This window comes from Oncorhynchus gorbuscha, linkage group LG04, assembly GCF_021184085.1.
Source record: "Oncorhynchus gorbuscha isolate QuinsamMale2020 ecotype Even-year linkage group LG04, OgorEven_v1.0, whole genome shotgun sequence".
Lineage (NCBI taxonomy): Eukaryota > Metazoa > Chordata > Actinopteri > Salmoniformes > Salmonidae > Oncorhynchus > Oncorhynchus gorbuscha.
In genome coordinates this window covers 29700053-29715241 of record NC_060176.1, presented here as the reverse complement: position 1 = coordinate 29715241, position 15189 = coordinate 29700053, and the positions used below count along the sequence as shown (strand labels likewise).

Sequence of the window (15189 nt, the reverse complement as noted above, 5' to 3'; positions counted from 1 at the left end):
ATTAGATTGTGTAGAAATGCAGAAAATGAGCTTTAGATGCCAAAAAAAATCTGAGAGAGGACCCCAGACCCCCCGCCAGGTTATGTCCCCTCCACTTTTAAAAGCAAAGTTGCGCCTCTGATTAGAACACACTATGGGAAGATGGGTGATCTGAGGCTACTGTGTACAGATGAAGGTACAGATAAAGGTAGAACACATATCAACAGCAATAACACTGTAATTGAGTACCGTGCAATAACATACAATGGTATAAATGGGAAAACCACATTTCTATCCGAACAAACAAAAGAGACTATTCTGTGTGTGCGATTGGTTTAGGAAAACAGGACCCCCTAACTGGCCTCCAATTAGGGTTCTGACTGGTGATGTGAACCATGGCTCCTTCCTTTAACTCCTCGTTTCTCAGTCCACCACACACACATGCACGCACGCAAACACACACACACACACGCACACACGCACACACGCACACACGCACACACGCACACACACACACACACACACACACACACACACACACACACACACACACACACACACACACACACACACACACACACACACACACACACACACACACACACACACACACACACACACACACACACACACACACACACACACACTGTGGCTTAACCACAGCACCCTAGGAGATCTCCCACTTCCAGTCCTCCATTACAATATTACACCTAATGACTGTTTCCTGTCTGCCGGGCTCTGTGGGGCTTTCCCCTTAACCTTGACATTCTTGTGGCAGAGCGTAGGTCGATGGTTCTGGGTACTAGAGGACCTAGGAAACCAGTGACCTCACCACTTATCACTGTGATTGCTTTTCCATGGAGTCCATTTGTAACAGTTAGGGCATTTAGCCTCCTCTGGGACTTCAAGGACATACAAAGAGAGGGAACAGGGGTGACATTGAGAACATCTCAACGTCATTAGTCAACCCCAAAACCAGAACACAATTCTCTCTCTCTCTCTCTCTCTCTCACTCACTCTCTCTCTCTATAGAATGAGTCTACAAATGTCTTTCTGTGGACATAAGCACACCCTGATCACTGCGGCTAATGAAATATCAATCTTTGCGCTCGGATCAACATACACACAACACACAGTGGCATGTATTCATGGATGCCAAAGGAAGCCGGGTTTCCCCCCCCCCAAAAGTGTACCGTCATTTTCCTTCAGTTCGCCAGAGGCTGAATGTATCTCAATGGCGAAGGCATCTGAGCGAGCAGAACAGCGCCCCTCTGTCTCTGTATGTGTTGCCCATCTTTTTAATAAAAATGTACAAAATGTATCCGTTATTATACCAGGTAAGTTGACTGAGAACACGTTCTCATTCGCAGCAACGACCTGGGGAATAGTTACAGGGGAGAGGAGGGGGATGAATAAGCCAATTGTAAACTGGGGATTATTATGAGATCTTGATGGTTTGAGGGCCAGATTGGGAATTTAGCCAGGACACCGGGGTTAACACCCCTACTCTTACGATAAGTGGCATGGGATCTTTAATAACCTCAGAGAGTCATCATTGACCAGACAGCATCTATCTGATGCTGTCTGATCAAAAAGAGTATGATATTGTTGCTGCCCGTAGCATTGAATGCAAGGGAAGCCAGCGAACATTTGGCCTCCCTTGATAAAAAGTATACAATAATAGCCAATCAGCGTTGAGCTAAACTAAGTGAGCCCAACTTTGAATTGTCTTGATGCGTAAAAAAAAGTGTCAAAGGGAAGCCATTTTGGATTTGGCTTCACACCAGTCACATCACATCACATCAAGCCAAAGGTAATTGACAGAAAAAAGAAAGAAAATGCTGCATCTCGTTGTGTTGTTGTCCTCAGGTCTTGCTAGCTAAATTTGGACCTTTCCTAAATAAGCCATGGATGGAGATAGGGATTTGGACTTCTGGTTTTAACAAGCTGGCTAATCGCTGCCCATGAATGAAAGGAAGTTAGCGCTAGCAAGCATGCATTTTAGCCAGGGATCCCAGAACAACAAAAACTAAAAGCGTGTACTGTATGACGGTTTCGGCATCATGAAAGAGAGGAGGATGGCATTGGCGTTTCTCTACAAGTAGGGTAAATCAACATGTTTTTTCTACCTACACACACACACACACACACACACACACACACACACACACACACACACACACACACACACACACACACACACACACACACACACACACACACACACACACACACACACACACACACACACACACACACACACACACACACACACACACACACACAGAAATGGATAGCCACATATTTAGCTTATATTGATTGGACTAAATTGTTTTTGGAATCTAAGCACAGGTGATTTAATGATGTTGAAGTTGAAATGGTCCTGGAATAGTGGAGGCAGCTCCTGTTTTCTTTGCGACTGATGGTATAGTGTTCTAAATCAATAGTTGTTTAGTGGTTCGAAAATGCTGGAAATATTAACTTCATTGACCATGATGTAGGTTATGTAACCAGTGGCATAAAGTACTTAAGTAAAAATTATTTAGTAGTTTTTCGAGTATCTGTACTTTACTATTCATATTTATATTTTTCACAGCTTTTACTTCACTACATTCTTTAAAAAAATCATACATTTTCCCTGTCCCCCAAAAGTATTGGCTACATTTTGAATGCTTAGCAGGACAGGAAAGGGGTCCAATTCAAACACTCATAAAGAGAACATCCCTGGTCATCCCTACTGCCTCTGATCTGGTGGACTCACTAAACACACATGCTTCTTTTGTAAATGATGTCTGAGCATTGGAGTGTGGCCCTGGCAATCCATAAATTGAAAAATAAATAAGAATTGTGCCAACTGGTTTGCTTAATATAAGGTATTTGAAATTATTTATAATTTTACTTTTTATACTTAAGTATATTTTAGCAATTACATTTACTTTTGATACTGAAGTATATTTAAAACCAAACCTTTTTAGACTTTTACTCAAGTAGTATTTTACTGGGCCACGCACTTTTTTAAAAGACATTTTCTATTAAGGTATCTTTATATTTTCTCAAGTTAGCCATTTGCGTACTTTACCACCATAACTGTTTGTTACATGCAATATGCTCTCCAGTTTTGTGATGAAACAAAGGTGTGGTTGTCTTCTTACTGTCTCGGCATTAGGCCTCTATATAACAGTCGCAAGGCATATGAACTAACAGGTTAGTAGAGCAAACATTGCAATTATCACAACACATAGATTGTAGAGTGGCTTATCTTTCCTAGCTTGGCTTCCTCCGTGATTTTACCCAAGCACTGCTACTGACAACACACACATACATGCTTCCCATATGTGGGGTCAGTTTTTTAGAAGGGCCTCTCTCTCTCTCTCCCTCGAATATTCTGCCTGACTGGACTTTTGTTTTGTTCCTTTAAATCCCTGAGGTTACAAAAAACAATTCTGCTAGACTTCCAAAAGCTGCCAGAGAGAATTATCAGAATACATGTTCACTGAAGAACCATTCCATTGTGCGCAGTCATAGGAGAAGAAAATCATGCTTGGAAATGGTGTGTGTATTTAGTGCATGGACAGAGGGAAAGTGATAATTGATTCACATATTGTCATCAGGGTTGGGGCGCACGCATACACGCACACGCACACACACATTTACCATTGGCATTTTTCCCGCATATCAGATGCTCGTAGTTCTGCATCACTCCCCACAGCTCCGCGTCGTCATTGACGACCCCGTCCAGGACCTCAATATTTACCAGGCAACAGGTGCCCCTGCGCTCTCTCTCCAGCTCCTCTGCCATCATCAACACCCGCACGACCACTTCCTCCACAAGGCTCTCCACGCACGCGGCCAGGCAAATGGCTGCGTGCTCATGCACGCGCACTGACACACGCGTATCCACCATCCACCTGTAGAACCGTCCCACCGGGAGGCTGAGCCCGCAGCGCGAGGACTTGCCCCGTTGACGCAGTGTCTCGCCCGAGCTCATGCTGTACAGAGAAATGGCCCTCACCGTGCCAGCCACGCACCGCTCAGCCAGCCCCCAGCTCAGCACCAGCCGAATGGCGCTCTGCACCTCGAAGCGCGTGCATCGCCGGTGCAGCTCACTCAGTCTCTGAGCCTCCCGGGAGATCCGAACCAGAGCCCTCTGCAAGAGCAGCGAGAGACGGCTGACTGCGTCACCGGAGAAAGCCATCTCCTCACCTGCTACTTTACGCAGGACTTCAGCAATGTCCTGGTCGGTCCAGGGGACCTCTTCCAGCGTCGGCAGACGAGGACACTTGGAGAGTATGTCCTCTGGATCCTCAGGCAGCACCGTGTTGACTGTGTCCCAGCTGGCGTTCCTACTGCTCAGAGAGCTGATCTGGTTCCACCAGGTCCCCCGGTGTGGGTGGGTGTGGGAGTGCCGGGACCTGGACGAGGAGAGACTGAGGGACTTGCAGGAGTCCCCAGCTCCGTAGCCCGAGTCCAGACTCAGATCTTCCAGGGTTTTCGTCATCTTGGGACTGAAGGTGCCTGACATTATTGTCGCTTTCTTGAGACGTGCTTCTTTTCTGAGAGATTCGAAGGTCACTTTTACGCACTGCAAGAAATACACCCCGTGAACGTTTCCACTCCAAGTATAGATATATGGATTACGGTAGTTAAATGACTGTAGATAAGTCTATTCAATCACTTCCCTAGTAGTTTCGATGTTTGTCCATGGACGCAGTCTCGCCTGCTGCCATTCGCAGCTCCACAGGCACATACACTGCTCTGCTGGTTCTGTTAAATGTTACCATTAAACGTTAGAGGAGTGAGACCAATGAGAGTTACCCTTTGCGCGCGCCAATCGGCTTTCAGAGCCCCTTGAACCAATTTAGGTCAGAACCAATCAGATAAATGAAACCTATGCAAACCAAGAGTAGTATCCCGTTACAATAACAGCATACAGATATAGATCTACAGCGCCATCGTGTGGAAATGATGAAACAGTGCACTAATTCTTAGGGAACGGAGTTTTTCCTGATCAGTTGACCTGTCCTGACCAGGAAAAACCCTAGACCCTAGTTATAGCGAAGAACAAGGTATTTCAGTAGGGCCTGGAGTCCTGACCAGAGAAAGCTAGTCTTGAAATATGTGTTAATTCTCTTCTACTAAAAAAAAGAGGTTCTCAACCAGGGGTACTAGGGCTCCTAAATCCACATTGGATACTTGAGAAGACTCATGAGACCATAGACTTCCTGCTAAAATGCACATGAGGGGGTACTTCAGGGCTAAATTCAATTGGTGGTACAGTAACTGAAAAAGTTTGGGAACCACTGTAATATAAAATACTCCAGAATACTTTCTCATGTAGGTTGATTTGAAAATAATACTCAAACACAGATGTAACATTTTGGATCTCGACAAAGAAAGAAAGACACAATCAAAATGTAGAAAACATGTATTTGACAAATCATTATTGAACAGTCTCAGGGGTTCATTGCATAGATTATACACTAATCATAACCACATCTGTTTTGCTTTGACTGTCAACAACCTTACAACTAAGGCATATCAATGTACAAACATGAATGTAGAATTCACACAAAACCTTTCTTCCTTCTGCCTGTTTTCCTGTGGATAAAGAGCAAAGTGCAAAACATTACCGTTGAAATTGCTGTAGCCCTAGACAGCTAAGTCTATAAATAACCTTTCAATTTCTTTAAAGGTAAATAAATAATGGGCTTCTCACAACAAGTTTATGAGTGATGATTATAACAGTTTAGCTTATGATGATTTGAGGGAATCTAAGTAAACTTTGTATTCATTTAACCAACCGATATCTGCCAGTGAACAAATGAAACACGATACGCAAAATGTCCACTAGATGTCAGCAAAGTAAGTAAATCACGTGGCGCTAATGTACAATATACCACGAACCATTTGGAAAAAATGTTAAGGGCTACTTCAACATCATAATTAGGCTATTTACTACTACAGAATCTCTACAGTCAGTATTTAGAACTTCAGTGTGTTTATTCTACAACACAATGACTACAAAATCTACACATTGCTTTTCTTACAAATACAAATGACCAATAAGCTTTATAATACATTACAGCAAAGATCCAATAATCTGAAAATACATTTTTGCTAGATCAATGATAACAGAAAATATGTTTTCATTTTAAGCTTAAACATTCCAAGTATAGAAAATTAGATTTAAATATGAATTATTCTTGCTAGATGACAAATCTAAGCCCAACATCACATACAGTTGAAGTTGGAAGTGTACATACACCTTAGCCCAATACATTTAAACCTAGTTTTTCACAATTCCTGAAATGTAATAATTCCCTGTCTTAGGTCAGTTAGGATCACCACTTTATTTTAAGAATGTGAAATGTCAGAATAATAGTGGAGAGAATTATTTATTTCAGCTTTTATTTCTTTCATCACATTCCCAGTGGGTCAGAAATCTACATACACTCAAATAGAATTTGGTAGCATTGCCTTTAAATTGTTTATTAACTTGGGTCAAACGTTTATGGTAGCCTTCCACAAACTTCCCACAACAAGTTGGGTGAATGTTGGCCCATTCCTCTTGACAGAGCTGGTGTAACAGTCAGGTTTGTAGGCCTCCTTGCTCACTCATGCCTTTTCAGTTCTGCCCACAAATGTCTTATGGGATTGAGGTCAGGGCTTTGTGATGGCCACTCCAATACCTTGACGTTGTAGTCCTTAAGCCATTTTGCCACACCTTTGGATGTATGCTTGGGGTTTTGTCCATTTGGAAGACCCACTTGCAACTAAGCTTTAACTTCCTGACTGATGTCTTGAGATGTTGCTTCAATATATCCATGTAATTTTCCTTCCTCATATTGTCATATATTTTGTGAAGTGCACCAGTCCCTCTTGCAGCAAAGCACTCCCACAACATGATGCTGTCACCCCTGTGCCTCACGGTTGTGATGGTGTTCTCCAGCTTGTAAGCATCCCCCCTTTTCCTCCAAACATAACGATGGTCATTATGGCCAAACAGTTCTATTTTTGTTTCATCAGACCAGAGGCCATTTCTACAAAAAGTATGATCTTTGTCCCCATGTGTAGTTGCAAACCGTAATCTGGCTTTTTTTATGGCGGTTTTGGAGCAGTGGCTTCAGGTTATGTCGATTTCAGACTTTTGATATAGATGCTTTTGTACCGGTTTTTGCCAGCATCTTCACAAGGTCCTTTGCTGTTGTTCTGGGATTGTACTTTTCACACAAAAGTACGTTCACCTCTAGGAGACAGAACGCGTTTCCTTCCTGAGCGGTGTGACGGCTGCGTGGTTGAAAAACGAGTTTCAATGACTCCAACCTAAGTGTATGTAAACTTCCAACTTCATCTGTACAGTAGAACCAATTGCCTTCACCTATGCTTGTTTCGTTTTTTTGTGGATGACCAGTACAAAATCCATCTATACTAGGCCTTTGCCTAAAATATTGGGTATTTGGCCACAAGTGACCTCAAATGATGGACTAAGAGATGAGGCCCCTTGCTGCCTTCTGAAGTTCTGAACCCCTGGTATAATAATGCTAGAATGGGACACTATCCTGTCGCGGATTTAGACAACTCACCATCTAAAAGGTCATTTCAGACTGAGCCTTTGCTCTACAAACGAAGATACACTAAATGGCCAAAAGTATGTGGACACCCCTTTAACTTAGTGGATTTGGCTAATTTCAGACACACCAGTTGCTGACAGGTATATAAATTCGAGCACACAGCCATGCAATCTCCATAGCCAAACATTGGCAGTAGAATGGCCCGTATTGAAGAGCTCAGTCACTTTCAACGTGGCACCGTCATAGGATGCCAACTTTCAAACAAGTCAGTTTGTCAAATTTCTGCCCTGCTAGAGCTGTCCCGGTCAACTGTAAGTGCTGTTATTGTGAAGTGGAAACGTCTAGGAACAACAACGGCTCAGCTGCGAAGTGGTAGGCCACACATTCACACAGAACAGGACGGCCAAGTGCTGAAGTGTGTAGCGCGTCTGTCCTCGGTTGCAACACTCACTCCCGAGTTCCAAAATGCCTCTGGAAGCAACGTCAGCACAAGAACTGTTCGTTGTGAGTTCATGAAATGGGTTTCCACGGCCCAGCATCGGCACACAACCCTAAAATCACCATGCGCAATGCCAAGCGTCAGTTGGAATGGTGTAAAACTCGCCGCCATTGGACTCTGTAGCAGTGGAGTGATGAATCACGCTTCACCATTTGGTAATCCGACAGACGAATCTGGTTTTGGCGGATGCCAGGAGAACGCTTCCTGCCAAAATGCATAGTGCCAACTGTAAAGTTTGATGGAGGAGGAATAATGGTCTGGGGCTGGTTTTCATGGTTCGGGCTATGCCACTTCGCGCTACAGCATACAATGACATTCTAGACGATTATGTGCTTCCATCTTTGTGGCAACAGTTTGGGGTAGGCCCTTTCCTGTTTCAACATCACAATGCCCGTGCGCAAAGCGAGGTCCATACAGAAATGGTTTGTCGAGATCGTTGTGGAAGAATTTGACTGGCCTGCACAGAGCCCTGACCTCAAACACCTTTGGGATGAATTGGAACGTTGACTGCGAGCCAGGCTTAACCGCCAAATATCAGTGCCCGTCCTCACTAATGCTCGTGGCTGAATGGAAGCAAGTCTCCGCACCAATGTTCCAACATCTAGTGGAAAGCCACCCCAGAAGAGTGGAGGCAAAGGGGGGACCAACTCCATATTAATGCTCATGATTTTGGAATGAGATGTTCGACAAGCAGGTGTCCACATACAAAAATAAAACTATACTAAAATAAGACTATACTAACAAATATTTTACATAGGCTCTCTAAGCAAACATAATGTCCATTGTTAGAATATTACAAAACTACTAAAATGAAATAAGCTGTAATGCTTTCACTATGATGGGAGAGAATGTGGCACTGTCCTTGGCACTCCACTATGGCAGCTTCTCCTACAACATAACACTATGTTTCTGCAATGTCAGTCATGTAGACAACAGGGGGTGACTTAGAATGCATTGCAATGCTCTAGAATCGAACTGGCCATTCTGGGTCTCCTGGCTCTCCTTTTTCTCCTGTCTGGGCCCTGTGTTTAGGTAGAGCCATGGCCTGCTCCAGAAGCCTGGCCAGGTACACATCCTCCGCCCTCTCCCCCACTGAACGGCTCTCACTCTGGGCCAGGCCCGTAGGCCGCTGGGAAGCCTGGGCTAAGGGTGCTGACTGAGTCCGGGGGACCCTGCAGGGTGGCTGGGGAGGGCTAAGGGATGAAGGGGCAACTGGGGCAGTCAGGGTCGACTCCTCCATGGGGCTTTGTGGAGGTGTGTTTGTACCCTGTTGAACTACGACCGGTGTCTCTGGTAAAGCCACTGGACCAGAGGAGCTCTCAACATTTTTTTCTTTGTGGAGTACCATAAGAATGGCAGGTTGTCCCATAACATTGGGCTCATTACCCCCTGGTGGCTCATAAGGTGGTGGCCCAGCCCCAGCCTGGGGAGGCCCATCGGGGGTAACTTGAGCCTGGATGGTGTGGATGAGAACGGGGTCTGGAGATGGAAGAGATACTTCCTCCTCATCCTCTTCCTCCATGTTGAGAGCTTCCTTGTCCTTCCTGTCCTCCTTGGAAGGGCTGTCGTCTTGGGAGATGATGTCTGGCTGGTAGGTGATGATGTGGAGACCCAGACCCCCTGCTCCTGGTCGTTTGGATCCCTGTTCAGGGGAGACTCCCCTGGGGGGCTTGAGAGGGGTGAGCAGAACAGGTAGCTCCAAACCCAGGGCCTTCTGTGGCAGCTCATCTGGCTTGGCTAGAAATAAAACACAGGAACATTAAAACTGAGGTAAATATTGGAACTATGCTTTGCTTTACAGTTCTGTTTCAGTTGTTAAGTAGGTGTTTACCTGTTTTATGCTTAAATATTAAATTGTAATTATGGGTATCCTCTTTCAAAAATACCCCATAACGACCTAACCAGTATCAAATGGTCATTATATGACCTAATGTCTCTCCACAAGGGGGAGCTCATTGAAAAGCCCTCATGAGAGGTTAGGTCTCTGCATTTTCTACAGACTTATCCTTGTCAAACAGTACATAAATCAGCTAAGCAGTGTGTTACCTGGGGGTGGAAGGTCCAGCTTCATCTTGCGTAGTTCCGTCATGGAGGCCTGCAGCTGATCGATGATGATATCATCGCTATTGAGGAAAGACAGGGCGATCTTCTCCTGAAGAAACTCTCTCAGGTCCTCCAGATTCATCTTCAGGAGACGTTCTGTTGACACACAGATACAGCAAACAGGAAAGAAGTCAACATCATTGACAGTATTAACCAAATGGTGAACATCTAGTCAAATGGCTACCCACACTACTCACATCACGTTGCACCCCCCCCCCCCCCCACACACCACTGCCACTCTCTGTTGTCATCTGTGCATAGTCACTTTAATTAACTCTACCTACATGTACATACTCCCTCAACTGACCGGTGCCCCCGCACATTGACTCTGTACCGGCACCCCCTGTATATATTGTTATTTTTACAGCTCCTCTTTAATTACTTGTTACTTTTATCCATATTCGGCACATGTGACTAATACAAATCTATTTGAACTGCTCTAACACAGACAACACACAGGACAGGAGTCAAATATGCATAGCTGAGAGCAATATTGTATTAGCAAAAGGTTACGTAATGAGTAGCTAATAGGCTAAAGTAGCTAAAAGGCTACTTGTCAAAGGTAGATGCACTCCTTACTCTTAAATATTCTAAGGATTGTGTAGGACATGGCAGTAAGAAGTTTCTCTCCTTCCAGAATGTAGATGTCCCACAAGCGTAGAGTCAGGGTGAACGGGGTCTATGAGGAGAAGGAAAAAAGATCTCTGACTTCCAAGAAAAATGATTTCCCATTCACAAAGTGGTAAAAGTGTTCTTAAAATCAGTGGTGTCCAAAAAGACCACAATATCACAAGTCATGACTTCACATACTGTACACTAATAAGATTGTTTTGCTATCGTTAAGCGTAGGCTTATCGTCCCCCAAATTACAATTATCGATCCATGACATAATCATTGATTACTAGGCAAATTCTTTGTTTGTCTTCATCTGACTCTTTCTCTCCCTCCCTTCACCCTGCCTCCAGTCCATTGGTAGTGAGGGGGGCTTGGTGGCTCCCCGCCTAAAACACAGCCCCATCTCTGTGGTGGGCCCCAGCGGTACTGAGAAGCGCTGACAGCAGCATGTCTCTCTCCAAACCACCAAAGCCACAGGATTGTGTGTATGAACAGAGTCGAGTACACACAGAGTAGTTATTAATCCTCGTGATTATGCTTATGTTATGTTTCCTTTATACATAGTTAACAACGCTAATAGATGCTGAAATAAGTTTTCCCTTATAAGTTCATCCTGCATAGAGTTGTGAAATGAATGAACATCCATGAATACAATTGCAATTCTGCTATTTTAAGTTATTATTGTCAGTTGAATATGAGACTCGGAGCATCAATTCTTTGACTACTTTCTCCTCTGCTAAAAGTTACAATATGTGACACGTTTCAGGAAACTAGGGGTATGTCGCGGGTCACTTTAAAAAAAAAATCGAAAAGCGTTTTTTTGTTTGTTGCAGAAATGCCTTCTCAATCCTGTGAACTTTTATGTGCCTTAATAACAAACTTGTATTCCATCTGTAAATAAGAATACACATTTTAAAAAAATACGAGCCCAGTTGGTTTAGCCACAGAAAAAGCGAGCAACCTTCCCGCTAGCCATGATTGGCTGAGATAATGAGTGGGCTGGATATACCGAGAGATGAGTTTGGATTGGTCTGCCATAGAGTACGCTTCTGTCTATTTGAGCTGGTCAGTATGTCTAAGTAATCCTGTCTAACGCAACTTTTGTTTTTATGTATCACGTAGTAAAACTGCATAAGTGTTGCTCTCCACTTTCTGGAGGACCGAGTTTTGAAATAAGTGGAATTTGAGTATGATAGCTAAGGAGATGGAGAAAAACATCTGTCTTCGTATTACATCTTCAAACTAAGGGTAACAATGGCATCTGACAGGAGACGTGTCCCATCCATGAATGATGTATATGGGTAAGATAGTCTAGCTAGCTACATTCTCAGATATTGGTTAGCTACCTGCAGATTCATGCAGGGTAGTAACGTGATGAGTTGGGATTATGGTTCATTGTTTAGCTAGCTAGCTAGCGACATGTCTTAACAAAAGACTTCTCTATGCAAGTATCCATTTCAATAGAATGCCACTGCGACAACTGTTGGTTAGCTACTGGCAGATTCATGCAGGGTAATAACGTCATGAGATGTGATTATGGTTAATTGTTTAGCTAGCTACAGGTCTTAACAATGTCATGCATGGTAGTTACATGTCTTAACAAAAGACTCCACTATGCAAGTATCCATTTCAAAAGAATGTCAGTCCGACAAATGTTGATAGACGTTGGCTAGCTACCTTCAGATTTATGCAGGTTAGAAATGTCATGAGTTGGAATTATGGTTCACTATTTAGCTAGCTACTTGTCTTAACAAAAGACTCCACTATGTAAGTATCCATTTCAATAGAATGTCACTGCGACAACTGTTGTTTAGCTACCTGCAGATTCATGCAGTGTAATAACGGCATGAGTAGCTACATGTCTTAACAAAAGATTCCTCTATGCAAGTAACCATTTCGGGTGTGTTCGTAAATTCAGTCTGGCCATCTACTTCTGATTTCCGAGCCCTCGCGTCTGAGTGTAGCAGAGCGCAGAATAACTGATGAATTTACGTACGCTCAACACCCGTTGAATATAGCCGGGGTCAGTAAATGTCGGCAAAAAAACGTAATTCAACAGTTGCCAGCAGCACAGCTACGGTCACCAACGCTCTGGATAACATGAAAACAGCCTAATTAGGGTGAGTAAAATGGTCAGAGTTTTGGTGGGGGCTAAAGTTTAAGAGGGTGTGAATGATGCTGAATGGGTGTAGACAAAGAAGAGCTCTCCAGCAGGTACCAAAACATTCAAAGGACATTTTCTCAAAAGTGAGGTTACAAGTAAAAAAAACTTTCAAACCAAATTACTTTCCCATTGTTCCTCAAATGTAGTGTATGATAAACCATTTTGTAGCTCTGAGTCTCTGCTTTTATCCAATGTAAAAAACACAATTGCAAATTTTGCTACATAAGACAGAATCAAGGTGGTCGGTCACATATGGCAATCGTTGGTCAGCAACCCCAGATCCCAGATTGTACCTTTAAGGAGAGAAGTTCTTGTTTGTCACGGGTCAATAAAAATGAATAATGATTTAAATCAGCTAAAAATGGCACCGGTCCTTTAAAACACACTTTCTCTCACCCTGTCAATGAAACACTGCAGGAACCATTTAGTGCTGTAGATCCCACAGGACATCTGTTCCCTGTCCTAGAGAGACAGAGGGATGGAGGGAGAGAGAGAAAAAAGAGAGATGGGATGGAAAGAGAAAAAAAGAGGGAGAAAGAGAGGGAAGGGTAGAAAGAAAGATGAACAGTTCTACACAGTAACACACATTTCAATGTAACTATATGCAAATATTGTAATAACCTCACTATTATGAAATGTGTGTGTGCACATGTATGTATGTGCGTGTGTGTATGTGCGTGTGTGTATGCATGTATGTGGTTGTGTGTGTGAAGGCAACCTAAACAATGATCTATGTCAAATGTGTATGAAAAATGTGTATGTACAATGTATGTACAGCATATGTAGCAGAAAAGCTGTAAAAAACAAACAAGATATGTGTTCCCTGAAGGGGGGGGTGATGGATGGTTTTAAAAAATTACAAAAATATTTAAAAAACAGTGATCTAACCAGATGTTTCTTCAGCTTGGGGATGAGTTTGGAGAGAATCTGATCGTGGTGCGCCTGGAAGCGCTGCAGTTTGGGAAACCCAGGAATGAAGAAACCTTAGAGGGAGACGGAGAGTGTATGGTTAGACTGCTTCATTACCTTGTGTAAACACACAGATAACTCTTGTGGCTAGAACTCCATAACAGAATGTACTTACTGGTCAATAACTGTAATTCCATGTCTTTATTAAGATTGTATTACATATTCATATATTATTCCACTGGTAATGTAGCTGATTCCTATTATTGATTGGTCGGACCACAATGCATGACATATCTGTTCGGTTGAATCAATGTTTATGGGATATCTTATTGGTCAGCTCACCGTGCATGGCATGCTTCTGATTGGTCAGTAGCTGTGACAGGGCCCAGAAGGCGTCTTCCTCGTTCATGTACATCAGCAGCAAGGCGGCGACCTGGCTCATGCCCTGGCAGTAGCTCACCTCCTATAGGGTCAGAGGTCAAACTATGTCACATTGATCACCAGGCTACATTTGTCCTGATTGTGTCTCCATAAAGTTAGAGACAGCTCAGTTGCCACTAGTTTTAGTGTTACAAAGCAGTTCATTGCTGAACATTGGGCTGAATCCTGATGCAAACATGTAAATATTTACATTATTTATGACTGAGGGAAGACTAACACAAACTCACCGTGTTGTAGACTGAATAGGCACACAGGACATGAAATAAAGACTGCTGTCTGTGTAGACACAGAGAGGAGAGAGAGAGAGGTCAGTCATTCAGAGACTTAGAGGGGTAATTGCCATGGTTCAGGCAACATTCACTTCATACCTTATTATACTATACATGTGTAGGATCTGAATTTGATCACTCTTTTGTTGCTGAGAGTTTTCCTGCACCACAGTAAAGGCAGATGAACTTTGTGATTGAAATCAATTAACTGAAAAGATGAGGGGGGAGGGTGTGTCTCTTTGTTAACAACAGCTGGTGCACGATCTCTAATGTTAAGGAGGTCCTGAGTTTTTGCTCACCTGAGTTTAAAATATCTCTGCAGACCTTACTATTTACCAAGACAATTTTCATCTATATTTTTTTTGTAGCTGTCTTTTTACTAATAAGTTGTGTATTTATTCCTTGTGTTAAAATGTATTTCTATAAAAAAATATCTTTCTCTCTACATTGTTGGGAAGGGCCTGTAATTAAGCATTTCACTGTTAGTCTACACCTGTTGTTTGCAAAGCACGTGACAAATAACATTTTATTTTATTTGTTCGGAATGATGATGAAAAAATAACTTGCTAATTAGACTGCGTGTCTGTGGGTGTTTCTCGATATGCATACTCCAAGGGCATTCTCTTGAGTACGTTCTTA

General features: G+C 43.1%; 2 protein-coding genes across 4 annotated transcripts in view; both read right to left on the bottom strand.

The window, feature by feature from the left end:
• The window catches only part of LOC124033948 (ankyrin repeat and BTB/POZ domain-containing protein 2-like), a 32301-nt gene extending 27557 nt beyond the window's left edge, over positions 1 to 4744 (bottom strand). Inside the window, 1 exon segment of the mRNA XM_046346481.1 lies at positions 3634 to 4744. Coding sequence (XP_046202437.1) covers positions 3634 to 4501 — 868 coding nt within the window. The 5' untranslated portion in view covers positions 4502 to 4744.
• Positions 4745 to 8444: 3700 nt separating this feature from the next.
• LOC124033947 (USP6 N-terminal-like protein) overlaps positions 8445 to 15189 on the bottom strand; it is a 29286-nt gene continuing 22541 nt past the window's right edge. For all 3 annotated transcript variants that reach the window (XM_046346478.1, XM_046346479.1, XM_046346480.1), the window contains 7 exons: positions 14509 to 14557; positions 14183 to 14303; positions 13820 to 13914; positions 13328 to 13393; positions 10732 to 10831; positions 10096 to 10248; positions 8445 to 9786 (listed from right to left, as the gene is read on the bottom strand). In XM_046346478.1, the coding sequence (XP_046202434.1) occupies positions 9014 to 9786; positions 10096 to 10248; positions 10732 to 10831; positions 13328 to 13393; positions 13820 to 13914; positions 14183 to 14303; positions 14509 to 14557 (1357 nt within the window). In that variant the 3' untranslated portion in view covers positions 8445 to 9013. The remainder of the gene's footprint in view (positions 9787 to 10095; positions 10249 to 10731; positions 10832 to 13327; positions 13394 to 13819; positions 13915 to 14182; positions 14304 to 14508; positions 14558 to 15189) is intronic.